This window comes from Heterobasidion irregulare (genome assembly GCF_000320585.1).
Source record: "Heterobasidion irregulare TC 32-1 unplaced genomic scaffold scaffold_12, whole genome shotgun sequence".
Lineage (NCBI taxonomy): Eukaryota > Fungi > Basidiomycota > Agaricomycetes > Russulales > Bondarzewiaceae > Heterobasidion > Heterobasidion irregulare.
The window spans coordinates 266,419-291,262 of record NW_009258208.1 but is presented as its reverse complement, the minus strand read 5'-3'; the positions used below and the strand labels follow the sequence as shown (position 1 = coordinate 291,262).

Sequence of the window (24,844 nt, the reverse complement as noted above, 5' to 3'; positions counted from 1 at the left end):
AACAGAGGAAGGGCGGGTGCATTGAGGAGCGTAGGAGAAGGGGCTATAGCCAAGGCGAAAGCTGGGTCTGGGGTAGTTTGGTTGTAGGACGATGGCGAGGGAGCTGTATTAGGGTTATCGATGGGTGGCGCAGGAGGCTCTCCAGATGAAAACTGATTGGCATTGGATGGAAAATCGCAAGATGAGATGAACTCTGAAGATTCCACCGCGTCCTCTGCATGGGTGTCGTTAGAAAATGGCGTTGCAACGCTGGACAACGGGGTAAATGCGCCCAATGGGCCAGTGTCGAATTCGTTTGGTTTGAATGAAAAATTCGACACTGGGCTGAAGGACGACACCGTCGTAACCACCGAACTGAACACGGGATTCAACTCTGAGGAATTATACTCAAATAAAGACAATGCACCTCCGCCTTCGGTGACCATCGTGGCCAAAACTTGCAGGATGATCAGCATGGGCCATCCACCCAACCGGAGAGCTGGTGGGAAGAGGTTACGTAGTTGGTGATCAGCGATCTTCAGCGATGAAGAGGAGATGAATCGTGTACTAACATGAAGTTCGGTTGTCGAGGGACTAGGTCCGCGAGGCTGAGGTTTTGCTGCCGGGAGCCGCCCTTGAATCCCATCGCCATCTCCGTGTATTTCTTATTGATGGCATCCGTCTTCATCATATCCGTCACAAACTGATTCATCAATCTGGTGCGTTCTTGGTTGCTGAGAGGGGTTTCCTTGTTCAAGGCATTCAGCAGTGCGCTGTATTCTTTGACACGCGGGTCTTGGTAGCTCAGATCCCTGGCACTCTTGGCTCTGGTCCGCTTCGATGACTTCGGGTAAGGGGCACTCGAAGCCAATGGCGTCGCTGACGTCGCTGAAGGTGTCGTCGATGCAAGATCGGGAGAAATGACATTATCGGCGTGGTTGTCAATCCACTTTCGAACCCTCTGACATCATCGAGTGAGTCTCCACATATAAGCGGCCAAAAAAGCGAAGACGCCCACCCCGGGTACCCTCCCCACCCTTTGATTCATCTCTTCTGGCGTCTCCAATATCTCTCCATCTGCCGTCAACACGCGCTGTACGGGAGGGAAAGCATGCTGGAAGTCCAGGACGACCTGTTTCTTCCAGCCCGGTAGCATTTGCTTGGTTTGTAGAGCATAGTCCTGAAGGACTCGGTCGCGCAACCACTGCAGCTCGGCGTCTGTGGTCCATCGTTTGGGGGGCATGGTAGGATCTGTTCAATATTGAGATGTCAAAAATTCAGTTCAGTTGCACGGAGGGGATACAGGGGACTGCAGACACAGTCCCCGATATATAGAGGGACGGAGCGGGGGCAAACGTTGGAGGGATGTATAAGAAGCGATGCGATACCGGCGTGGGACAATGTACCCATTGAGAACAGGGTTTCATACTCAGCCTCATATAGTCGATGTTGCAGCCATGGATCCCGGTGTGTGCCATTTTTTCTTGGGCGGCAGATCTAAAGCCTTACGTGTAGCCTCATCAGTGCGCTCGAAATGCAATCCCCTGTCTCCCGCCTCCACAGCTAACGAGTGAATGAAGGATGATTATGTCAAAGCGCAACGAGAGATGAGCTTAAAGTCAAGCAACGTAGGCAAAGTGGAAGCACGCACCAGAGTCAGTGCAGTCCAGAAGCAGTGCTGTGAGGGCACGGGGATAAGGCTCAATCCACCGCTGTGAAAGCCAGACAGCGTTAGTAACCCTAACGGTGCCGAAGACTTCTGCGCCGGCAGAACACATGTTAAGGGCAAGTTCCGATCGTCCGAACATCGCTTTCGAGTTTGTTGCGAGTACAAACGAGTTTTGCCGCTGCAAAAAAGAAAAGGTGTTGAATGCATCTCATGCGCATGGTTCTTGCCAAGAACGTTAACGTCAAGCGACTTGGTCATGACGGAAGACTTATTTGAACCAAGTATGCTGTAGACTTGATCCGATATATCCTGCAAGACAATTATACGACATGTAGTAGATGCCGCAATATTGAATGCCTCCATACCTGATCCCTTGGACTGCATATTCGCGCGAGAGGGTCTCTGAAAAGTTGCGGCGTCTATCGAGGCTCAGGACTCCTTGGCCCTGAGGAACTTGGTCGAGGCGAGTCACTTTGGCTGATACTAATCTCACGAGCTGTACGAGCTGTATACAATGTATGTGATGAAAATCCTACGTTCGAGCATTAGCTCGAAACTTGATCATGGGTGAAACGAAACACACGTACCATGCTATTAGCAATGAATATAGATTGAGTCAATGAACAAAGAAAAAGACAGAGATACAAACCGGATGATCAGATGAAGTATGCATGGAAGATCATGCTACGCGAACATTTCGCGCCGATGAGCGAAAAGAAAAGAGATCAAATCAGAATAGATAGATAGATAGATAACACAGGCAAGGAAAGGTAGACATCGTTGTCGTGCACAACTGAGAAAGAGCCAGAATAAAACCTGACCAATGGCCACGATTCGATTCTCATAGATGAGAGGACGAAGAGAGGGAGAGAGAAGGGGTATCGGGCGACCGGAGAATCGTGGTCTCTAGGCAAGGGGAGGCTTGCTTATATACCACCGATCGCCAACCCTACGAATGGGCCTACTGACGACAGATGCCACGTCATTATCTCCAACACGCCAATAAGTAAACAGGGATAGCAAAGTTGTTAATATGTGGGAAAGGAGCCGCGAGGCAAACAGAAGGAAACCAGCCAAAAGAGGACGAGAGACAGCCAAACCATTACAAAGATCCGCGAGACCATGATGCGAAATCGTTGGTGGGACGTAGCGTAATTGAACGTGGCGGTGGGGGTCGCGTCTGCAGTAGTGGCAACCGGTGTATAGCACGGTGAGCGTGATCGTTATCTGAGCTTGTAAGTTACTGTCGTCTTGTGTATCCTTCGTTACCGTCATTATGAATGAAGCCTAGAGAAGCGCGTCCTTGTCGGTGCCTATGCCGCGGCGGCGGCAGTGATGGGCGGTGAGACGGTCCGCTCACTCGAACACTGGCCGCACACCCCACCCGATCGTCTGGAAGAAGGTAGGCATGCAGATCATGGAGATGATAGCGATCCCAGCGTAGACGAACACCTTCGTCAACACTAAAAAATAGGACGTCCGACAAGGACATTAGCGACATCAGCACCAGAGGTTGTGTTCACAGATGAACGAAAAAAAAACGGAAACGAAAAGAGAACGGAAAGAGGAACGAAAGAAAGAAACAAGAAAAAAGCAAGAAGAAGAATGAAATTTGACGAAAAGGAAAGGAAAAGGAAAAAAAAGAGACGGCAGAAGCACAAGCGAAAGAAGGATGAGCGAAAGGAGAGAACCCGATAGCGAGCACGAATGAAGGATGAGAAGCACAAATGAGTGAAGGAAATTGGAAGTAAGAAGAGAGAGAAGAGAAATCAGATAGAAAGGAAGAGACAGACAACAGACGGCCACGCACCATCCGCATCATAATGCTTCACGAAATCATCCAGGCCCTCCGCGCCCCCCTCATCTGCCTCCTCAAATACAACCGCCCTGTTCTTGTCGTACACAATTCCCCCCTTCTCTTCCCACCCCGCCGCCCTCCTACCTGCCATCCCCCTTCTCTGCACCGCCACACCCCCAGACCCCGCCGCCCTCCGCGCGCTCGCCATTCCCTCCCCCTCGCCGCCGACCTCGCGAATCTCCAGCGTGAGATCCATCACACTCGGAATCGGTCGAAGATCGGCCGGCGGGCCGCGCGCGTACTCCGTCGCGGGCGTGTAGTGCCGCCGGTTCGGCAGCCGCACCGTCTTTGCGAGCCAACGGAACAGCGGCGGCAGAGCAGCGTGCAGGGCAGGCTTCGCTAGCAGACGGAACGCGAAGATGGCGAGAATGCCCGTGGCAAGCTTCAGAAGCGACATGCTCGCGAAGACTATGATGGTGTTAGGATGCGCGAAGGAGAGGGCGGGGTAAGACGAGGGCGGGAACGTGGACGGGTCGAACGCGGGGTATTGCGCGGAGAACCATTTGCCAAGAAGGATGCCGAGCATCACAGAGATGAAGGCGATAGCGTCTTCGAAACAGGGACAATCGTCGACCGGCTGCGGGTGCTGGTTGACAAGCAAGAGGCAGAGCGCGGTTACGAGAAGAGGACCTGAGCACGGTCAGTGGCACGTCAGCATTCTTAATTATTTTGATGAAGATAAAAACACTCAGAAGGCACACGTGCACGAGCTGCCTATAGAAGAGGACAAAAGAAAAGACACTCACCGCTCCAGCCGCTCCCAGCGACCCAGCGTTCCACGACAGGCATCACCGCCCACTGGAGCGCCCACGTCGACGCGCCGAGGGTCACACCGACCGTGCAGTCGATAAAGCCATGCATACCCGTATACAGCCGCCCGCCGACAATGCTAAATACATAGAAGACCAAAAACACGACGCACGTAACAAACGCGCGAAGTGAGATTAGGTCAGACACGAGTAGGGTGTGCGCGTGCGCAAGGAAGAAGAGTGCCATGGAGGTCCCGTTTGTGGAGTGCGTGGAGGGAAACCCGTACTCGAGGTGGTGCGAGCCGATCGCTAGAGCGATCATTAGAAAACGAGCTGCTAAATAAATAAGAATCCAACGTCACGTACTTAGTCGCGACACGGGTGGGCTGAAGGGGCGCGGAGAGCAGGCGAGGTCCTTCAGGAAAGACGAGGAATAACCACCGAGCGCAAGCGCATAGACAAGTCTGCGCAGAGCATATGGCAAGTAGCGTTAAGATGACCACCGACGGATATGCGCGCGAACAGCCTGGATACGCACCCTCGCCCAAGGTCTTCGTACCCAAAGAAAAATAGCGCAGGCAGGAAAAACATGAAGAACGTGTGTGTCCCGAGCGTCGAAGTGTATACAAAGTACATGTCAAGCCATGGGGTTCGCACGCGGTCCTAAATAGGGATTAGGGGCGCCAGTAGGAAATAGACCGTGAGCAAATGATCCCTCCATGCGACTAGAAGCTGTGCGCCTGCACCTCGTGTTGTCGAAGAAAAGACATACCTGCATGCTCGCGAGGACGCCGGTCTCCCACTCGACGCACGAGACCAATCTTCTCCTGAGCGCGTTCCTCCACAGCGGAAGCGTACTGACATACACTTCCTCGGGCAAGCGCCCTGCAGCTATCCCACCGCGGCCGTGTTCGCCCTCGCCCTCGCTAGTCCCTTCGAGCTCTTCAAGAAAGGTACCGTTCTCAGAGGGAGAGTAGAGCGAGTCAGAGTCTACGTCAAAATTGAACTTGGAAACATCAAGCTGGGCGAGGCCGTTTTTAAGAGTGTAGGAAGGTGGAGGAAGAGAGGCGGGGTAGGTAGCGCGCGGGTCATCAGACATGGTGGAGGAAGAGGAGGAGGAAGGGAGGGAGGAAGGGGAACAAAGAGAGGGGGAAGAGTAGTTGAACTTGGGCGGCAATGGACACTCCCGGCACGACACATACAAAGGCGGTCGCGGGGTTACGTAAAATCAATTGTTCCGGCATGCTTACTCACGTTTGTTGACCTTCTGCGATGGAGATGGAGATGCAATGGACTGTGGCCACTGGCAGCCTTGCAAAGGGTCCCAGCGCTTACAATCAGAGAGCCTTATATACACCACGCCACGAGTTTTCTCCGCAGACGGAGGAATTACGATAAGTCGCAAGTCATGATTCGCGCGGTGGGAGTTCCTTGGGCTTCTCCGCGCTCTTTGTTCCATTTGGAGAGCAAAGATCGATGGATCAGAGGACAATGAGCTGTCCTCTTCTATCCCACATCGGCATCGAGTCATCCTAGGTCATCCTCAGACCAGGCCAGCCCAGGCCCCACATCCGTCCCGTCAAGCTTCAAGGCTGGAAGCAAGATTGGCTAGTTATGCCTCTGACTACATCCCCCCACCACCCACCCCCAAAACTCAAATGCTCTGGAAGGGAAAAAAGCTATCGTGCCGCCGAACCTGGCTATATGGTCCCAGGGTATAAGTAGCGCCAGCGCTGATCGAGCGATTTCGGATCACGATAAGAAGATAGGGCAGATTCAGCGCTGCCTTAACAGAAGACATTGCACAACATCCGATTTCCAAATTTATGTACATTCGTACTCGAGCACTCGAGGCACTCCCTGATATACAACTGGCTGTCTCGATCTTCGCCGCGGAGCGCGTGTATATATGTAAACCGAGAACGAGGCCACGAACGAACAGACAAACAGACATCACAAAAAAAAGCGATCAAGCTGGGGAAGGGCAGGACGAGGAGGGGCAGGGTAGGGCAGAATGAAATGGAGGTGGATGGAAAAACAATCGATGGACAGCTGCTGGAAACCGAGATGGATTAAGTATGCCAAATTACGAAATGCCATCGAATAAAATAATGAGAAACGGAAAGACGACGCAAGGCCCGCGAGGGCGCGGGGAGCGGAACAATGCAAGGATGACTCGAACGGAAGGACGCCACGACGACAGATGAGAGGAGGGGATGGGCGTCTTTCGACGACGCCGAAAGACAATGCTATGAGATGCAGATGAGACGGAACCAAAGACGAGACGAGACGAACGAACCACGAGGACCGAGGTATGCATGAGGACAGGGCAAGACAGATCAAGGAGGGAAGGGGGGGATCGAGAAGAAAAAAAGAAAAAAAGCGAGCAAACAACGAGAGTGCAAGCGAGACACTGAGCCCGCAGAAGGGGCTGACAAGCCTGGCGATGACGAGGAACGAAAAAAAGGAAGGAGGGTTGGAAGGCACATCGAACGACCAGGAAGGACGGCGCAAAATTGGAGACGCACATACTGTATATGCAACGGAAACCCCGGTGGTTAACAAGACACGGCAACAACTCCCCTGTGAAATCCATCTGCTCCCCGCTCCCTCTTTTCTTCTCCACCTTACTTCTTCCCTAAACTCAACGCCCGCATACTCTCCTCCAAGATGTCTGTGACAGAAACACATGAACACCGATCCTTCGCTGTCGCTGCCATCGGCGCCTGCACAGGCGCCGTCTGCACCTGTGCGCGCGACATAGCTGGCGCGCTCGCTGGCGTCGGCATATCCTCGATGTCCACGACCTTCACGATCGCCTTGCCCTCCAGCACCCTCCGCACCTTCTCCGCGTCCCACGCCTGCTGCCTGGACCCTGATGCCCCCGGCGAGGACATCGACGGATGCGTCGAGCCGGAGAATGCCTCCCAGAACGCGGACCCCAACTTCTGGAACAGCGTCTGCGATGCCATCGCCGCGATGAGCGCGTGCTGCGAGTTCTGCACGTCCCGGGGCGCTGTCGCGCCGAGCTTCGGCGACGGCGGCGGTGATGGGTACGCGAGAGAGGAGGACGTGTGTTTGCCGGAGAGTACGGCGGAGAGGTTTGTGTGGTTGGAGAGCGGTGTGCTGGATGGCTTGACGGTAGAGAAATAATGTGGGCGGAGGTTCGAAGCAAGACCAGTGATGGGCGCATGAGGGGGCTGGGCAGACAAAGCCTGTTGTTGCTGTTGCTGCTGATGCTGTGCCGTGGCCATGCGTGCCCAAAGCTGCATACGATAGCTGCAAAAAGCACAGCATTGAGAACTAGAACGTTGTAACTTTCAATAGAGGAAATCAACATACGCATCGAGCATCTTCATCGTGAACGGATTGTTCTCAGCAAACGCGTCAAACGCGCCAGGCTTGCCGCCCTTGACCGGACCGAATGCCGCCGCGGCGAGTCCAACCTTGTTGACGTTGAGACTCGGGTTGATATTTTCCTGGAGCGAGGCCGAGATAGAGCGATCGCTGCCCACAGGCTTGACGTTCGCGAGCGGTTGCGCAAACGACTCAGGAATGAGGGTCGTGTGCACGGGCGTGATCCCGCCGAACGTCGCACTCCCACCCCAGAACGACTTAGCGGATGCGAGGCGCGGCGACGATGGCAGATCTTTGTGCATGTTGGGCGTGACAAGCGGCGACGAGGTGGTGCTGGCGCGGACGGGGGGAGGGATGGGCCCAGGTGGAGGAAGAACGGGCGATTCGGCACGACCCGTGAGGAGCGCCTTCTTGAGTGCGGAAATTTCCTGCCGCAACGCGCTGTTCTCCGACTTCGTAGACCCGAGCTCAGTACGAATGGCATCGATCAGGCGATCGCGCTCTGCAATATCGCCTTCGAGCGTCGTGATGTACTCTGCAACGGCGGTCAGAATACATAAATTTGGGAGAAGAGAAGAATGTGCGGATTCACCCTTGCGCCGGACGCGGAAGTTGCGCGCGCTTATCTTATTGCGCAGCTGCCGCTTTTCTTTGGAGGACATCTTCTTGTACTCTTCGGGAGAGGGCCGCCAGTCGTCTGGCTCGTCTTTGTTGTCGCTGTCTTTGACGACCGCACTGACTATGGGCTTCTTCTGGACGCCGCCTGACTGAACGGTGCCCTTGCGACCTTTGCCCTTGCCGCCGACCTTCACTGGGGCGATGGCGGCGAAGAGATCGTCGTGATCTTCATCGCCCTCGTCGCCCCCCTCCCCTTCCTCTTCCTCATCGATATCGCTCATGGGCTTTGATGGGCTGCCGACAAGCTGGGGATCAATAGCGAGGGGAGGGGACTGGCCTGTACTGGTGGTTCCAGACTCGGGGCTGCTCTCATCTTGCGAGCCCGAGGACGACAAGCCCGAAAAGGCGCCGAAGAAGTCGTAGGGAGCGCCGGTGATGGGAGGAGGCGGTGCGAGTGGATCGACTTTTGTGTACTCATCGTCGAGGTAAAAGTTGAAGAAATCGGTCGCTTGCGAGTCAACGATTGTTGGGAGGAATGGAGCGGGGGGCGAGGGGAGGGCGGAGAAGGAGAGGGCTGGGGAGTTGGATGATGCACGAGAGGAGGACGACCCTTGGCCCTGTTGCTGGGACGAAGAGCCACCGACGAGGAGGTCGAGGTTGAAAAACTCAGAGAAGTCGTTTGGATTGACGACGAAAGGGGACGGCTGGAGGGGATTATCTACGAGCATGTCGTAGCAGACGATGATGAAAATACGCTCAAGTTATTGTTGAAGGAGGGAGGAGATGCTTATGGTTGTGCGAGATGATGGGCAGACCGCAGCCTCAGAGTGCGTGTCCTACCCAAAGATGGCCGCTGACATAAGCCGCTTCCCCCGGTCCTTACGCTGACTCACCTCCTTCCAACCTTTTCCGTCGGTTTCGACGGCCTTTTCCTCCTTCGCTTTCGTGTAAAGATCCCCTCCTCGCCCTCCTTCGCACCCTGCAAAAATTTCAGTAAATACCAAACGATACCCTACACCCGAGTCGTTCATTTCTCCCACCTCGAACATTTTTATCACATCTTTCCCTGATTGACAGACAACGTGCAACCTGCCTGTTGGTGCCGTCATATCATGGCAGGACTTCGAAAGTCCGTATTTGAGTTCTTGTCGGACTTGATCGTTCGGTGATTGAGGTTATAGACCCCACGCTCGCTCCGAATAGCTTCCTCGAGATCAGGGCATCTTAGAGCCATAGTGTTCGGAGTGCCTCGTCATCGCCGAGTCGCTTTGTAGACTATGCTAAGGGAAATTTATACCGATGGCATCGAGGCGGAGCGTTGAAGCCTCTTATGGCAAAACGATGGTCCTCATTCCTTTTTTCATTTTTGAGTATGCCGAGCACTCGAAGATACTTCCGAATTTTGCCGTGGGTACAACCTCATGTCTGAATATCAAGTCTTCTTCATTGCGACATGCTCAAACTTCTTCACAGGCAACCTCGATAGCGATCCAATTGACATACGTGAACTGTCCTTATTAATAAGGGCCAATCCGCAAGTTGGGGCTGGCCCCGAAATCTTGTTCCTTATCCCTTGCTAACCCACCGCTACCCACCCATATTTGCCTCTCGACGCCACACTGGCATTTCATGGCTTCTCACACCCAATCAAATGATCTTTATCCGATAAGTAACGGACCACCGACACGACTGGTTTGAAACCATGGCACCTTGGCCGATTGAACTCCAAGTCATCTCGCAGATCTTACAAGCGTTTTCTCGGCTAAATGCATGATCGGTGAATATTGGTATTCAGACGAGGGGGTTGTAGAGAGTATCTCCATGGTTTCAAGGGTACTACTCCAATTTTTTTTTCTTCGTCGTAGCAGCTGATCGAATGACACCAGAAAATGCGCCAGCGATTGACCAACACATCGCCTGAAGAGATTCAACACAACCACCCACGCCGTCGACTCAAAGCTGCCCAAACAGACATGGGAGAGCAGCGCCCAGGGTAGGTCGAGCGACCAGAAAGATGAGTGGACGCATTTGGACGGCTTGACGGACCAGTGTGGAACTTAGCGGCCATTGTCCAGATCTTTGATAACGATGTATGCCTCGATTTGTGCCATCCGTTTCTGCTTCACAATACCTCTCCAGTATACTTAGAAACAATCTAGGTGACCGCAGGCAACACGAACCCAGACGAGTTATTCCCGATAAGATTTGATATCATGGACTGCGACGTTCTCGCCGGGGACGAGTGCATCTATCACGCCGCTTCGCATGTCCGTCAAAAGCGCAAGGTGGGACGCTCTGGACTTGTTGGAGGCGAGACATGAAGCGGGCATTGTACGATCGGCCTTTCAAAAGTCCTGCCATCCTTCCCCACCGTCGCCATATCTTCAAAGCGCTTGCAGCGCCATTTTTCAACATGCGCGCACGATTGTCAGGAGCTCCATTTCGTTGAACTTGATGGTCCATTGAGTTGCGCCTCCCATGTGGGCCTGAAAGAAAGGACTGTGCCAGTGCGCCAGTCGCTCGCATCCATATTAGGCTCGACACCTTCCTATTTCATCCACGCTGTCACATCCCTTCCGGTACTGACACTCACATCCACTTCCTCTCACAAGGCCTATTTAATTTATCCAAATACGCTCGGTCGGGCAAAAATGGAACGCCGTAACGAGTAGAAGGTGTCGATAATACACTTGGGCCTGTGACGTCGGTGTGCGACAACCTACAAAAGCGCAATGTGGACTTCAACGTGCACATCGTCCCCCTCGTTATCTCTTCCGCACCCTCCATCTCCATCCTCAACATCCTCCAGATCTCGCTTCTTCTTCCTCTGTCCATTAACGTAAAGAAGAAATAGACATGGCCGCCGCTCAAGCTGCACCTATCACTTTCTACACTGCGAAGGTGCGTATGGTTTCAAGCGATAAATGGTTGTTTCTTGGAGAACAAGGTACTGATTGTGTGGTGGTCTGGTCTTTGATTCAGGTTTGCCCCTTCGCCCAGCGGGTATGTCGTATCTGACTCCATTTGATATGTTCAATCGAGAGACTGACGAACTCGTTCGGCGGCGTTCATGCGAATGCACAGGTCGAGCTTGCGTTCGCAGAGGCTGGTGCACAGGTCAACAGGTATTTTATTGATCTGCAAGCCAAACCCGACTGGTACGCTCCCAAAGTCAACCCCGCCTCCAAGGTACGCCATCTAGTCCTTTCCTCCCATTTCATAATCGCTAACATCACCCTCAGGTTCCCGCAGTAGCTTATGGCGGGCCCGTGGTTCCCGCCGATCAGCCCTCTCCAGAGAGCACCAAGATCGTTGAATCTCTTGTCCTTCTCGAGTTCGTCGCCGACCTCTACCCCAACGCGCAGCTCCTCCCCTCCTCCCCTGTTGATCGTTCCCGCGCGCGCTATTTCATCGATGTCGTCTCTAACAAAGTCGTCCCGGGCTTCTTCTCGATGATCGTGAAAGCCGAGGGCCATGATGCGCTCCTCCGCGGGCTCGAGGAGATCCAGTCGCTGCTCCCTTCTGAGGGCGGCTTCGCCGTTGGCGAGAAGTGGTCAATCGCGGACGCGGCGCTCACGCCGTTCTTGGGTAGCGCGGATTTGTTCTTGAGGAACGACATGGGGAAGTACCCCGCGGGCGAGGGCCCGAAGGTGCACGCAGAGATCTTCCGAGGGGCACGGTTCGCGCGTCTGCAGAAATATTTCGCGGACGTGACGGTGCGCGAGAGCTGGCAAAAGACGTTCTTCCCTGTGCGTGTTTGTCTTCTTCTTTCTCGTGTTCCATTCCCTGGATGAGTCGTGGTGCTGATTTATATGGTGAATCTAGGACCACATCATCGAGAAGGCGAGCAAGGCTCTCGCACGCCCGGCTCCCGAAGTCTAGATGGTATGATACGTATGATTTGATGATATAATCCACTGTACACATATACGAGCAGCATGTAATGGTCATGCTCATTCCAACACCAAATTCAGGCTTTGAACCGCGAACGCACATATTATATTCGAAAAGCCCGTCGATCATGTATAGATCTGACGATAACGAGAAAAGGTGATCAGCGGCATCAGAGAAGCCATCATCGAAAGGAATTGAAATGTTAAGTGTCATATTGTCATGTCGTGGAATAGCACTGACCCAATACATCTCCGAAGGGCAAAGGACTCGGGACTGCGAACACAGCTTGAATATACGGTGAAGAAGACTCGATAGCAATGAAAGTTGATGCTCCGAGAATTTGCCGTCGCAAAAAAACACAAATTGAAGCTGCATCACATTCAATGGAGTCATACGGTGACCTCGGTTTGATCAAGCTTAAAAAAGCCATCAGAAACAGACGTCCGTGAATGATTCACATTCACACTCACCGAAGTTGTCAAGACGAAACCCCCTGCAAGAGAGCCGACTGGACTCTGCAGATTTTCTTTGGAGGAGCCAAGATGATTCACCAAGCAAATTTGGCATCTGTAGAGTTCTACCCTGTTCTACGCAAGGGTTAGAGCCATCTGAAGAGAGTTTCAGTAACAAGTTGTGATAAGGTGTGTAACATCTCGTATTATTTGTTATTAAACAGAGTTACATCATGGTGCTATAGTGTAGTGGTTATCACTCGGGATTTTGAAGTGAGTTTCCCGGAACCCAGGTTCGAACCCTGGTAGCACCTTAAGTGGTCGGTTCTAGTTTTCTTCACTGAGCAGATCCTCTAAGCAAAGTTCTGTTTTACAATCTAACTAGTTGGGCAGCATCGAAGTGACGATAAGAGCCGAGCTTAAAGCTTCAGTCGTTCATATAATGACATCCAGTTGGTCGGAATCAACGCCAGCTGCATGTACTACTGATGACACAAGCGCGAGTGTCTAGATATATTGAGCGCTAGAGTATGTGGACAATGGCTGGCATGCACGAGCGTAGTCGCGAGACAATATTCCTCGCACCACCTCCCAATTGCCGACTGCATCCCATCTCCCGACCACATAAAACCTGAATAGGAAACTGAGAAGCGAACAAAACAAATTCCGGCAGCCTAGACTTCGTGTCAGCCTTGAGTCGGGTGATATAGCGGGTGACAGGCTTGATAGAGGGCTGTGCATTTGGCTAACAGCGTTTCGCGAGGCAGATGACCGGGGCCGAGGGCATCAGGTGAGTGTCGGTGTAGAGAGATGGGGAAGATTAGGTGTTCATCGGAGCAGAGATTGTGCTATCGTGACCGGTTGGCCTGTCGCAATAGGCGGTTCGCTGGGGTTTGCGGGGAGGAGGGGGAGATATAAGTATTGGGGGTGACGTGGATTGGGATTCCTTTTTGCCATCTGCCTTGACTCACCTCCGCAAGCCTCTAAAGCGCTCATGCTTCTGGCGTATTAGAGTTCGGTCCGTTCGCCTGCATGCGTCGAATTTGTCGTCGCGGTCTTCAACGAGGACTGTTTGCGCGGTACGTATGTATGCCCTGCTGGCTATGATCGCGATTTAATGATCTGAAGCAGCCCTTGGTCCTAGGCGCTGCCTCCTGACGAATCCAGACTCAACGAGCATTTGTCGAGCAGAATCAGGAGTGGCGAGCGTACCGCTGTCTCTTCGGGCAGAGCACCCTCAGTGAGTTCTAGTCAACATTACTCCTGATATCCACTGGCCTTGTCATGTTCAGTCCTAGAGTCATATATCATGTTGTTCTGTGGTCGCATCGTCCGAGACCGCCGAGTGATGGACTTGCGGCGCACGGCCAACAGTTGTCGATTGGTCCGGCTTGAGTTCTGTTGCTCATTGACCGGTGTCCGGGGGCGATGCAACGGCAGCCGTACGGTGTTCCGGGGCGCGATGTGGGGCCCCGGCTTCTGCGACTCGCGATCGCCTTGTCAGTCTCAAACGACTGGGGCCGTTCGCCTTTACTTACTGACCCCCACTGGCCCGATTATTCTCTCCTAAGTGTTAATGAACGAACCGTGTCATGCAAGGCTGCGCCCCAGACGTCATCCGAATTCCGGTTCCCTGCGCTGCCACGCGGCGAGGTCTCTTTCTTCTCAGTTTTCTCTGACATTGCCCCTGCCCACGTTCAGCTGCATCTACGTCATCTCGGAGCATCTTCATCAAGCGCCACAGCCTGATGCGGACGCTGGCAGACGTCAAACTTGACAAGGCCCGGCGAAACGATGCGGATACCGCTGTCAATGTTCCGATGTATCGAGGGCGCAGAGTTCGACCCTCTTTCAGCCATCCATCCCCTCGATCGTGTTTGGCCGTTGCGCCGACGAGGAAATACCAATCACATCTGATGGAAGTCGCAGATGTGAGTGAGCAACTCGTTGCTAATGGATGCACTACCCGCCGCAGCGCAGCGCTCTGATGCGCATCTTACGGCTCCTTTTCCACGCTCCTCCAGGTACCAGGCAGCGTCCGTAATACTCAGTCCGTAGCGCGCTGTCGCCGTATCGTTTGCCTTCTCTTTCCGGCTTGCTCAATACGGACTTTATCCGGATCTCACACAATCGATTGATGAGTTTGGAGCCCTGCTCGCGTTCAATGATCAGGATCAACGTTCTCTCGATCCCGGGGCTGACCAGTCCGCCAGGATGCTTTCTGGGGTGCAAAGATGACATAGGCCCGCGAGCGGCGCGAACGGGACGGTGCGCTGGCAGTCCCTCATCATGACATCAAGCTGCGGGCCCCAGGCACTCTGAAAACCCTTTCATAGATTAATGGTACGACCTCAAAGTGAATATAGACAAAAACCTCAGTGTTTTGTGCCGTTCGCTAGTTCAACTGGCGTTTTAGAGCCTTCTAGATTGAGTGCGTAGTCCAGGTAAGTTGAAACTGACTCATATCTTACAATGTGCTTCTGTTTGTCGGGTGCTCCACCAGAAGTCATTAACCGCTGTCAGCCGTCTAGTACGCTTGGCCCCAAAGGCTTTTCAGCGGTCCACAGACGTAACACATACGTATGCCGAGAGACAGAGAGGTAAGGCGTGTTGTGCGTTTCCTTGCAATGCTTACTTTCTCATGAGGCCTCTAGCTTCGAACCCTTGGCCGTATGGTTCTGTGAGCGAAGGACTGGCTATGGGACCGAATCTGGGGCCTGCAACATGAATTCCCAAGCTTGGACGGACACGGATCATGGATCAAGGGATCAGAACTGTGGTGCAAATCAGAATGGCACGCTTCGAACAAACACTTGCCGGATGACAATGTCGGAGTCTAGACGAGGCCTCGCTCTTTGCTCGTTCACAGCAGGTGTACTGACCAGTCAACGAATAGCTTCTTCACCCCGATTGCTCGGTTCCGTTGAAAGGAATATACACAATTGTGTCCGTGTGTCCAATATTTGCCGACCAATCCTACCTGTTCTCTCACACAACGAACCGTCTGTCGATCTATTCCCTCTACACAAGGGGCAGCACCGCACGCTTCTTTACGCAGTGTACCTTCCAATGCCCTGGACATGTGGTACCCCCTCCATGCCGTCGCTGCCTTCGCGAGGTTCCAGTGTGTCTCTCCAGAATCGACGAGGCCCCACAGATGCTCTGAATATCTCTCACCAAATCTTCACGGTCCCGCTCCAGTCCTTGTGCCTGGCCCTCCAGCGCTCCCTCCTCTACACCTCTCGGCATAGCTCGGCATTGTGTTCCTCGATGGATCTCCCAGTCCATAAGGAAGTGGCCTTCGCACACGATCTACATGCGACTGAGGCCTGCTCTCTTGTACTTTTCATGGGAATCACGATGGGACATTAGGTGCTTGTAGAATAACACTCATGGTCCGGTGCTTGGCGCACCTGATCCTCCGCGGTGTCCTGAACCGATCGTCTTCATCTTCAAGCGCAACTCACGTAAGTTTGTCGCTGATATGGCTCTCTCGATGCTGCGATAGACGTCGGCCGCGTACTTGATGTGCTCCGTGCTGCTCACTTGAGGTCACCCGGACGCGCTCGTGGAAATGAAGCGGAATCACCTCACCCATCCCGCGCCTCACCATTCCTGTGACCCTGAATTTCCTGGGGCATCTTCGGATTGGGGCTGTCGTTCTACATGTAGGTAGTCTCGCTGTTCTCTGTGCCGATTCCCGATCGCATACAAATCCGGAGATGCCTTCTTCAGTTATATAGCTACCTCCCTGCTCAGCCTGTCATTACAGCCGTCCGCATCAGCGCTTGTAGCCCTTGCCTCGCCGCTCGCGCATGTCTTGTATAGTCATGGCTGGCGTGACGTCGTGCTGTAATCTCTGACAGCCCGCGTTGGACGGTGTCTACCTTTGCTCTGGCCGTATACGGCGGCCCGGGTCCCTCTGTGACTCGCCCCTATCTCCCAGATCGACATGTCTGTGTTTGTCCTTTATGCGTTTTGACTGGCTCGCGCACCACGCCTCTCGCGCACCCGCCTTTCCGCACAGACGGTCACGCTCGAAGGACCCTCGTCGACATCTCTGGGCTTCCTCTTTCCCGCGAGCGATTCCGCCTCGTGTCCGTGTATGTCTAAATGCCTCCACAAAGAATAGCAGAAGCTCGCGCGGTTTGGGTTGGCATCGGCATCGGCGTCAGCTCTTCTACCCCACACGAAGACGGATGGCAGAAGATCGAGGCCGGATTGGGCTTAGGCGGGTCGAACGTCTATCTCGCGCTCTTCACTCACGTTACTGCGTCCAGATCGGGCTCAGACCTGCGCAGACGCGTCTGCGAACGGACCGCTGCATACACGCGCGCGTACGTACAGCGGTGCGGTCCCTGGTCCGAGAGGGAATAGAACGGCCCCTCGTTGTGTTGCCGTGCTTGTGTGCCAGCGACGCTATTCGCTCCCACCCGTCCCTGATTTGTCGCCCCTTCGTCGCGTCTTCTAGAGTCGGGCGTCCGTTCGAGAACGCGGACGAGGTCGCTGTGCCAGGTTCCGCGCACTGGACTTCGTCGGACCAAGTACACGCCTGCGAGGAACGTTAGTATCACAAGTGTTCGACTCGCCTTCCGCCAATGATACCCCCTTTCCCCATACTTCCCCTGATTTCCCCACACTCTAAATAGGGCACGTGGCGTCAGTGGCGCTCTTCGCGAAGGAGGATGCGCTCAGCCTTTGTGATGGGGTCTCAGTCTGGGGTTGACATATACGCTACCGGGGACATCATGTACTTAGCAGCTGTCAGACGACGTGGGCCTTAAGTCCGAAAACGACCGCACGACTTCCATGCCAGATTCCATCGCAAGATCGGCCGGTGCTACTTGGTCGACGCAACTGGACGCCCGTGCCGTCGGTGGGCGCTTGTCGCAGGCAAACGCGGCCCGCAATCAGCGCCTGCGCGTCTCGCAAGTCGGTCCCGATGGACCTCGCCACTCTCTGATGTACTTGGTTTCTGCTTTGAGCGGCGCAACAATCCTCAGGTATCTCGAAGTGTGCGACTGCAGGCTTTGCAAGCTCCGAGGCTGCGCTGCCTCGCCGCGACCTCCCCTTGATGATGGTCTTTAGCTTGAGGCGGGGACCCTGTCTGCTTCTCGGCTCGGAAAGTCGGTGGGCCTTTGTCTCAGGTTCAGGCCCGCTCCCTTACTCCACAGGCGTTCTTGCTTCGCAAGTTCCTCGTCTGCATATGGGACTGGCTTTTCGCCGCGCTCGGCCGATCGCCTCCGCCAGGAGCCCATTCACGCTGAAACAAATAAACGCCCACGAAAGTCGACGCCCGGCATCTGCTATACACCCGGGGGAAGGTGGGGGGCCGGCTCGGTGCACCGTCAAGCCTTTGAGTCTTTTTTTTTCTCGGTCGACGTGGAATTCTTGGCCTGAATGGCCTCGTGCATTTTCATCCGTGAGCGTTGACTGAGCACACTTGCGGAGTCTGGGATAGGTTGCTGAGCTAATGGGTGATGGGACCACGCTGGCAGGCGATCTGGCTTTCTGTGGGCAACGACAAGACTGTCGGACGGGTTTCATCTCGTTTGGCAGGCTTTTCGTTCTCTTACCAGCCGCTACGCTATCGGCATATCCAGCCTCCCGGTTCCACACCTGCTATTTGATCCCTCTTTCAAGAACGCACCACGAGAACGGGACACTGACAGCGCCTCAGGCCGTGCCGTCCACGGCTTGTTCACGCCCCTTTCCTTCGTTCTCGATCCCCCGCGCGGCCCGTGCTGCATGCTGTGCCCACGCTCAAGCCGAGTCCCTGCTCCAACGGCCGCCACCAAGGCAATCGCATCCCCGCCGGGTGGCGAATTGAAAGCCATGTACAGCACGCGCTGCATATACGCAAGGTCGGCTTCCATTCCCTCATTCGCTCGTGCGCGAATGCGAATACGCCCTTGCCCCGTCTGCGCGTGCACGCGCGTGCGCGCGTATCAGAGCGCCGTATGCAATCAAGCTTGTGCGCGATTCTGTGCGCGCGCGTGGGGAGGAGGCGAGGCGGGCTCCCGTTGGTGTTTATGAATAGGACGGGCGAGGCTGTATCGCTTAGCTGAGCAGGCCGATCGCCTGTGCGTGCGGCCGTCCAGGCTGGCCAGCGCGTTCGAAGGCTCGCATACCCGAGCGCAGGCTGTCGTCGACTCGAGGTGCCTTCCCAACATACAGTGCTTATACTTCCCAGCGTACTGCTCTGAACCAGCAGTCCGTCCAATCGCGTATGCCCGATCGCCTCCGCTAGCCGATACACGTATGTACCCCGCGCATATACGCGTCGCGAGCTGTCGCGGTGGCCACGGCCGCCTAAGCGTGCCTTGATTTGATGGGTCGCCGTGCGGGGGCGGGGTATGGAGGCCCGATCGGGACTCGGGAAATGGGGGAGGGGAGGGTCCGAGCCGCGAGCGCAGAACGAGCGTGCGGAAATACCATTCCTGGTCGCGTGCGTTTAGCGTTGCGTCGATCGGATCCAGTCGGTTCCGTGGGGTTTTCATTTCACGCGTCCGCATAATGTGAGCTATTACGAGGGCTGCGCAGGGTCGTGGCTGCTTATGAGTTTTCGTGTCGGACGGTGGGACGCGAAGGGGCCGGGGAAGGGCAAGAAGGGAAGCTTCGCGGGGTTAGGCTGGAGCAGTGCAACGCGCCGCGTGCAGCGCAGGACAGTGTGCGTCGCCCGGCGGACGCGTACTCGCGACGATGTTTCTCGTCTGTGCTCGAGTAATACTCTGCAGCAGCGCCAGTGCGCCCGATTTCGTGATGGTGCCGAGTCAGTCGCGAGTGAATGAGGCAGCGACCAATGGCGCGTCGGAGATCGCGCTCCGCATCGTCCGTCGTTATTATAGACTCGGGTGATCTGCTCTGCCCCCCCACACACACACCACCGCGATCTCGTACGATCCCGAGGTGCGACGACGGCCGTCAAATCACGCGTGAGTCATGCGTCGCGGGCGGGCCCAGGCGCCGCGCCTGCGCGCGACTTGGCCTGACTTGGCCCGTCCGGGTCTCGAGCGCAAGTCCCGAGACACATGCCGGCGGACTCGACTCTCGTCTGCCGTGCCCCGCCCTGCCCGCCCGCCTTGCCTCTGAGGCAGACGCGAGCACGGGCAGGCCAGCAGCCCTGGCGTCGGCGCCGTCGGATCAGCGCTTCGGCGATCGCGCTCATCGGGAGCGTCGCGGTTCGCTCGGATCTCGCCCCCCCGCGGGGCAGACAGGATGCGGACGCGGTGAAACCGTCGTCCCGTCTTTGCGAGCTCTGCGACGCCGCTTGCCACTATGGTACTAAATACTGTGCAATGCGCCCTGCGCTCGCTCGCGCGAGCACACACATGTACGAGTGCGACTGATGTATGCGCCATCGGGCGTCGCGGCTTCCGCACGCGCCGCGCCGCGCCGCCTGTGGTCTCGAAACACTTGATCGCGCGTCTCGTCGGGATATCCGACGCCGCACGGGGCGGGGCGGGGCGGGGGCGAGCGCGCCCTCGAGCACCGTTGCCTCCGCCTCCGCGTCCGTCTCTCGGACGTGAACTGAATGACGTCGCGCGCCGCGGTGGCTCTAATACAGTCTGCCTGTCGATCCGATCAGCCCCTATCCCTATCCCGTTCACCGCTGACCGCTGACTGGCTGACTGTCGACTGACGGACTGGCGGACTGGCTGACCGACGCCAAGCACACAGGCAGGACGGCGGCGCGCGAGGTGCGCGCATATGCACAGGGCCCGCGAGCGTCCATAGCGCGCGTCCGTGTGGGCCGACAGTCCAGTCGCTGTCGCTGCCGCCGCCGCCGCCTCCTGCGCAGATGTATGATGCCTTGCCGGCGTGGCGCGGCGTGGAGGGCAGGACTCCCCGATGCGGTCGCCTTGGTCTCGATTTGGTGTGGCGTCTAGACGCTGCCGCGCACGGTGCGCGTGTGGCGGAGGGCGCTGTCGTGCTACGTCGCCGCAGTACCTATGGGCTATTAGGACCACCCGTCCGTCCATGAATCCACACATCGGGAGCGCGTCGCGCGATGTCCTCGCGCCGCCGAAAACGAAACGGATGCAGGGGCATCGCGGCGGCTGCGGTCTCGACGCGTTGGGGTGCGAGCCCCGAACCGCGCGGCGCGGGGCTTCGAAGTGGGCCGCGCGCTTGCTTGTCTCTCCCCGCTCCGGGGGGCGTAGCGCGCTTCGTATGCACGCGGGGTTGTTGCGCGGCAGGGTTCGCGCGTGCGGTGCGGTGGGCGCGTGCGGTGCGGCGAGAACTAGAGACGTACAGATGCATGTACGTACGCCGTGCTCAGATCAGAGCGCATATGCGTTGGAGGCCGGGGTCGGTGTTCAAAGCGGACGAGAAGCAGGGCGTGATTTTCAAACGGGACCCTATTGCTTCATTTCGGGTAAGGGATGCGCAGGGACACAGGCGCGCGACGGGGTGCGGAGGCCTGCGGGGCCTGTACGGAAGAAAGGCCGTGTACGAGCGGGCGAGGGCAGGGACGGGGAGTGTTGGGCAGGATCTGCGCTGGGGTGGGCTTGGCGGGGAGAGACGCGGACGGTCGCGAGGGCAGGGATGGGACTGGGTGTTCGCCCGCGATGGCGATCGAGGCGGGTGCGACGGCGGGGTTACGTGGGGGTGTGCGGGGTATGCGGGGCGTGCCTGGAGAGACGAAAGGGTCGATGTCCGCGCCGGGGAGGAGGTGCGGGGGTGCGTGGACCGCGGGGACGGACCGGGGGCCGAGCGTATAACAGGGCTGGCGGGTGCCGGACGCGCCTCGAGTGCCCTCGCTTGCCTTGCCCTGCTCTTCCTCTGCTCCTGCTCCTGCTCCTTCTCCTGCTCCTGCTCCTGCTCCATCTCCCCGCTCTCGTCTGTCCTGTGCTGCAGCGCACCCTTCGCCGAGCATGTCCTTCTTCCCCGCATCCGCATACAAACCCCAGATCCGCCAGGAAGGCTTCCATCTCCCGTCCCCGCCCCCCTCCAACCCGTCTCCCCCGCCCAACAACAACCCAAACTCCGCGAACCCGTCCGGCGGCGCGTTCGACCCCGCCCTCTTCATGCCCCACTTCCTCAGCGACCCCTACGCCTCCCGCAAGGACCACGCGGCTCAGAGCGGGCCCAGCATGGACTTTGGCGACGAGCTCGCAAGCCTCATGGCCCACTCCCCGCCTCCGCCCCCGCAGCACCACCACCAGAGCCACGAGCGCTCCACCCACTCCCCAGACACCGCCGACCCCCACCACGCCTCCAACCCCAACGGGAACGGCTACGACTCGGGCTACAGGCACAACATATTCGACATCTCCGCGCCCTCCTTCTCCGCCTCCTCCCACCACCACCACCCCTCCGCGTCCTCGCACAACCCTTTCTCCCTCCACCGCGACCTCCCCTCCCTCGCCCACCCCGCCTCCTTCGACCCCTACACCGCTAACCCCCCGCAGCACTTTAACGCCACCCTCCCCGCCCTCTCCTCCTCCCTCCGCTACGACCCGCACGATCCCTCCGCTCCCTCCTCCGTTTCTAACAATAACAACAACAACAGCAACGGCAACGGCAACGGCAGCAGCAACGGCGGCCCGCCCTCGTCGTACCACGGCCTCGACTACCGCACGCACCACACCCCGTCCCCCGTCGGCGCCCTCCCGCCGCACCACCACCCCGCGCACCGCTCGCGCTCGCGCAGCCGTGACACGGGCATGGGCATGGGCCTCGGCGTCGGCATCGGAGCGATCGAGCCCCCGAGCACCCACGGCGGGCCCGCGCGCACGACGCGCGCCAAGCGCGGCAGCATCTCCTCGTCCTCGCCCCCGCGCGCGCACGCGCACCACCACCACCACCCCCCGCACGCGATCCTCATCCCGGGCGCGCGCGCGTCCTCCGCCGCGGGCTCTATCGGCGGAGGCGGGGGTGGATCGACGACGACGACGCCGACGCTGCCCGTGTCGCCGCTCTCGCTGCACGCGCTCTCCGTCTCGGGCTCGTCCTCGTGGTTCGGCCCCGCCCCGGCGTCCGCGAACGGCCACGGCGGGCACGCGGGGCACCACGCACACCACGCGAGCGGGGAGTACAGCCTCCCGACGCCCGAGAGCCTCGGCGGGTTCGCGGGGTTCGGTGGCGGCGGCGGCGGGGGGATGGGCGTGAGTCCGAAGGAGCTGGGTAGCTTGGGCGGGAGCATGGGTGGGATGGGGGAGAGCCCTGGGGCGGGGCTGGGGCACGTGGGCGTCGGGAGCGTGGGGAGCGGCGGGGCGGATCCGGTGTCGAAGCAGTGAGTGTCGGTGTTTGGTCCCGCGTTCGATCGCCGATTCTCGGCTTTCGGCCTTCGGCTTTGTGTTGTCTTCCTTCGCGGGCGTTCGCTGACCGTCCTCCGTCCGCCCGTGCAGAGCGCTCCTCGCGAACGAAAAACGGCGCCGCCGCCGCGAGTCGCACAACGCCGTCGAGCGCCGTCGCCGGGACAACATCAACGAGAAGATCTCGGAGCTCGCGACCCTCATCCCCGAGGCGCTGCTCGATCCCGGCGGTGCGTGTCTGCTCCCCCCAGTCCCTATCCTCTCCCCGTCTCCTCTCCCCTTTTCACTATGCTCACGCGTCCCCCACCTTGGCCGCACCGGACGTGCAGCCGCCGCGACGCCCACCTCGCCCACAGCCGAGGACGTCCTCTTCGGCAACCTCTCCCCGATCGCGAGCGCGAGCGCCGCCCCCGGTGCGTCCGGGTCCTCGGCGTCGCCGAAGGACGAGGACGGCACACCTGGCTCGGCGCCCGCTGGCTCCAGCGCCGCTGCAAGTGCTGCGAGTGCCGCGGCAGCGGCGGCGGCGGCGGATGGGGCTGTCAAGGCGAATAAGGGGATGATTTTGAGGAAGAGCGTGGATTATATACGGTGCGTTCGTCATCGCTGTTTTTGTTTTTTTTTGCCAATCGGGCGGTTGGTCGGTTGGCGTGTGTGTCTGCATTGTTTGCGACGAGGCGCTGACGGATGTGTGTGTTCTTTTGCGGCGTGGGCGGTGCGGGCGTTGCGGGCGTTGCGGGCGTTGCGGGCGTTGTGGGGATTCGGGCATGCGTGTGCAGGTACCTCCAGCAGCTCGTCTCGGCGCAGGCGACGCGCAATCGCGAGCTCGAGGCGCAGCTGCAGGGCCTGCGGCAGTCGCACTCGCCACAGTCGCACTCGCACTCGCACTCGCACTCGCAGGCGCGCGCGGGGTCGAAGGACGGCGAGGGGGACATGATCCTGCACGAGGAGATCGCCGCGCGCGGACGCGGGCACGGGCACGGGCACGGGCACGGGCATGGGCGGAGCGGGAAGGCGGCGCGCGGGAAGCGGTACCGTGGGGAGCTCGCGGGCGTCGTCGAGTCTGCCGAGGGCGAGGGCGAGGGCGAGAACGACGAGAGCGGCGAGAGTGCCGAGAGTGCCGAGAGTGGTGGTGGGCGCGGGGCGGACGGGGCGGGTGAGGGTGAGGGTGAAGGCGAGGGCGAGGATGTGGACGCGATGGACGTGGAGGAGGGCGATCTGGAGATGGTGGATGGGGACGAGGAGGGGAGCGCGAGCGCGAGTCCCGGTGGGATGGGGATGGACGAGGACGGTCCGGGGGCGGGAGCTGGGGCGGGGGCTGTGGAGAGGGGGCGGAGGCGCGAGCGCGAGCGGGGTGTGAAGGTGAAGGAGGAGGAGGGCGGCATGCGGTCGTAGGGCGCAGGCTGTCTTTGTGGAGGGGCGGACGGACGGATGGATGGATGGATGGATGATTGGATGATACCGCTCCCGTTGTCGATACCCCCCCTCAGCCCGTGCCCCCCTCGAGCCCCTCAAGCCCGCCCCCTCGTCTCTTTCCGCTGCCTTCTTTCCGCCTCTGTTTTCTTTCGTCTCCCGTCTCGCATATTTGCACATCGCACGCCCCACACGACGTCCGATCTCCCCGCACCCCGCACCACCCCGCACCACCCCGCACCACCCCAACCCCTTGATCGCGCGAGTTTCGCACGCCTGTTCCCGCCGCCGCCGCTGCTGCCACGAACCCGACGACGATATCGCCCTGCCTCCCTACGACCTCCCCAATTCCCACCGCACCCGAGCAACAAAACCGCCCTATGCCCCCCTTCCTCCCGCTTCCCAGCTCGCGTCCGCGCGCCCCGCGCGCCCGTTGATCTCCGCCTCTTCCGCTTCTCTCGTTCTTTCTCTCTATGCGTTTCGGTCTCGGTCTCGGTCTCGGTCTCAGGTTCTGTTTCCCTCTTCCTCCCCTCGCTATCCTCCTCGCCGGCTTCGTACTCGCTTCGCCTCGCGAGCTCACACACTTCGATTCGGTTCCA

General features: G+C 57.9%; 9 protein-coding genes across 9 annotated transcripts; 4 read left to right on the top strand and 5 right to left on the bottom strand.

Moving 5' to 3' along the window:
* Positions 1-1,414: 1,414 nt before the first annotated feature.
* On the bottom strand, positions 1,415-1,787 carry HETIRDRAFT_162497 (uncharacterized protein; the record flags this gene model as incomplete). Its single annotated transcript, XM_009553698.1, has 2 exons — positions 1,415-1,542; positions 1,631-1,787. The coding sequence occupies 2 exons, from the start codon at positions 1,785-1,787 to the stop codon at positions 1,415-1,417; spliced, it is 285 nt and encodes a 94-aa protein (XP_009551993.1).
* A 568-nt stretch (positions 1,788-2,355) lies between these two features.
* HETIRDRAFT_481189 (uncharacterized protein) lies at positions 2,356-5,354 on the bottom strand (the record flags this gene model as incomplete). The annotated part of the gene is made up of 7 exons (XM_009553697.1): positions 2,356-3,111; positions 3,459-3,519; positions 3,553-4,136; positions 4,253-4,564; positions 4,622-4,719; positions 4,794-4,918; positions 5,028-5,354. 7 exons carry the CDS (start codon positions 5,352-5,354, stop codon positions 3,005-3,007), a joined length of 1,614 nt encoding a protein of 537 aa, XP_009551992.1. The 3' UTR covers positions 2,356-3,004.
* Positions 5,355-6,882: 1,528 nt separating this feature from the next.
* HETIRDRAFT_430267 (uncharacterized protein) lies at positions 6,883-9,464 on the bottom strand (the record flags this gene model as incomplete). The annotated part of the gene is made up of 4 exons (XM_009553696.1): positions 6,883-7,534; positions 7,598-8,934; positions 9,124-9,209; positions 9,353-9,464. The coding sequence occupies 4 exons, from the start codon at positions 9,462-9,464 to the stop codon at positions 6,883-6,885; spliced, it is 2,187 nt and encodes a 728-aa protein (XP_009551991.1).
* Positions 9,449-10,280, top strand: HETIRDRAFT_442213 (uncharacterized protein). Its single transcript, XM_009553695.1, has 2 exons — positions 9,449-10,063; positions 10,117-10,280. The coding sequence occupies exon 1, from the start codon at positions 9,530-9,532 to the stop codon at positions 9,749-9,751; it is 222 nt and encodes a 73-aa protein (XP_009551990.1). The 5' UTR covers positions 9,449-9,529; the 3' UTR covers positions 9,752-10,063; positions 10,117-10,280.
* Positions 10,281-10,870: 590 nt separating this feature from the next.
* On the top strand, positions 10,871-12,112 carry HETIRDRAFT_436740 (uncharacterized protein; the record flags this gene model as incomplete). Its single annotated transcript, XM_009553694.1, has 5 exons — positions 10,871-11,131; positions 11,213-11,233; positions 11,315-11,419; positions 11,473-11,979; positions 12,056-12,112. The coding sequence occupies exons 1-5, from the start codon at positions 11,087-11,089 to the stop codon at positions 12,110-12,112; spliced, it is 735 nt and encodes a 244-aa protein (XP_009551989.1). The 5' UTR covers positions 10,871-11,086.
* Positions 12,113-12,249: 137 nt separating this feature from the next.
* HETIRDRAFT_162491 (uncharacterized protein) lies at positions 12,250-12,517 on the bottom strand (the record flags this gene model as incomplete). Its single annotated transcript, XM_009553693.1, has 2 exons — positions 12,250-12,261; positions 12,365-12,517. 2 exons carry the CDS (start codon positions 12,515-12,517, stop codon positions 12,250-12,252), a joined length of 165 nt encoding a protein of 54 aa, XP_009551988.1.
* Positions 12,518-16,689: 4,172 nt separating this feature from the next.
* Positions 16,690-17,843, top strand: HETIRDRAFT_119106 (uncharacterized protein; the record flags this gene model as incomplete). The annotated part of the gene is made up of 5 exons (XM_009553692.1): positions 16,690-16,913; positions 17,048-17,139; positions 17,226-17,284; positions 17,338-17,589; positions 17,724-17,843. The coding sequence occupies 5 exons, from the start codon at positions 16,690-16,692 to the stop codon at positions 17,841-17,843; spliced, it is 747 nt and encodes a 248-aa protein (XP_009551987.1).
* A 315-nt stretch (positions 17,844-18,158) lies between these two features.
* HETIRDRAFT_455424 (uncharacterized protein) lies at positions 18,159-19,091 on the bottom strand (the record flags this gene model as incomplete). Its single annotated transcript, XM_009553691.1, has 3 exons — positions 18,159-18,425; positions 18,485-18,678; positions 18,752-19,091. 3 exons carry the CDS (start codon positions 19,089-19,091, stop codon positions 18,159-18,161), a joined length of 801 nt encoding a protein of 266 aa, XP_009551986.1.
* A 1,496-nt stretch (positions 19,092-20,587) lies between these two features.
* On the top strand, positions 20,588-24,227 carry HETIRDRAFT_430263 (uncharacterized protein; the record flags this gene model as incomplete). Its single annotated transcript, XM_009553690.1, has 5 exons — positions 20,588-21,250; positions 21,303-22,813; positions 22,929-23,065; positions 23,165-23,423; positions 23,612-24,227. 5 exons carry the CDS (start codon positions 20,588-20,590, stop codon positions 24,225-24,227), a joined length of 3,186 nt encoding a protein of 1,061 aa, XP_009551985.1.
* Between the last annotated feature and the right edge of the window lie 617 nt (positions 24,228-24,844).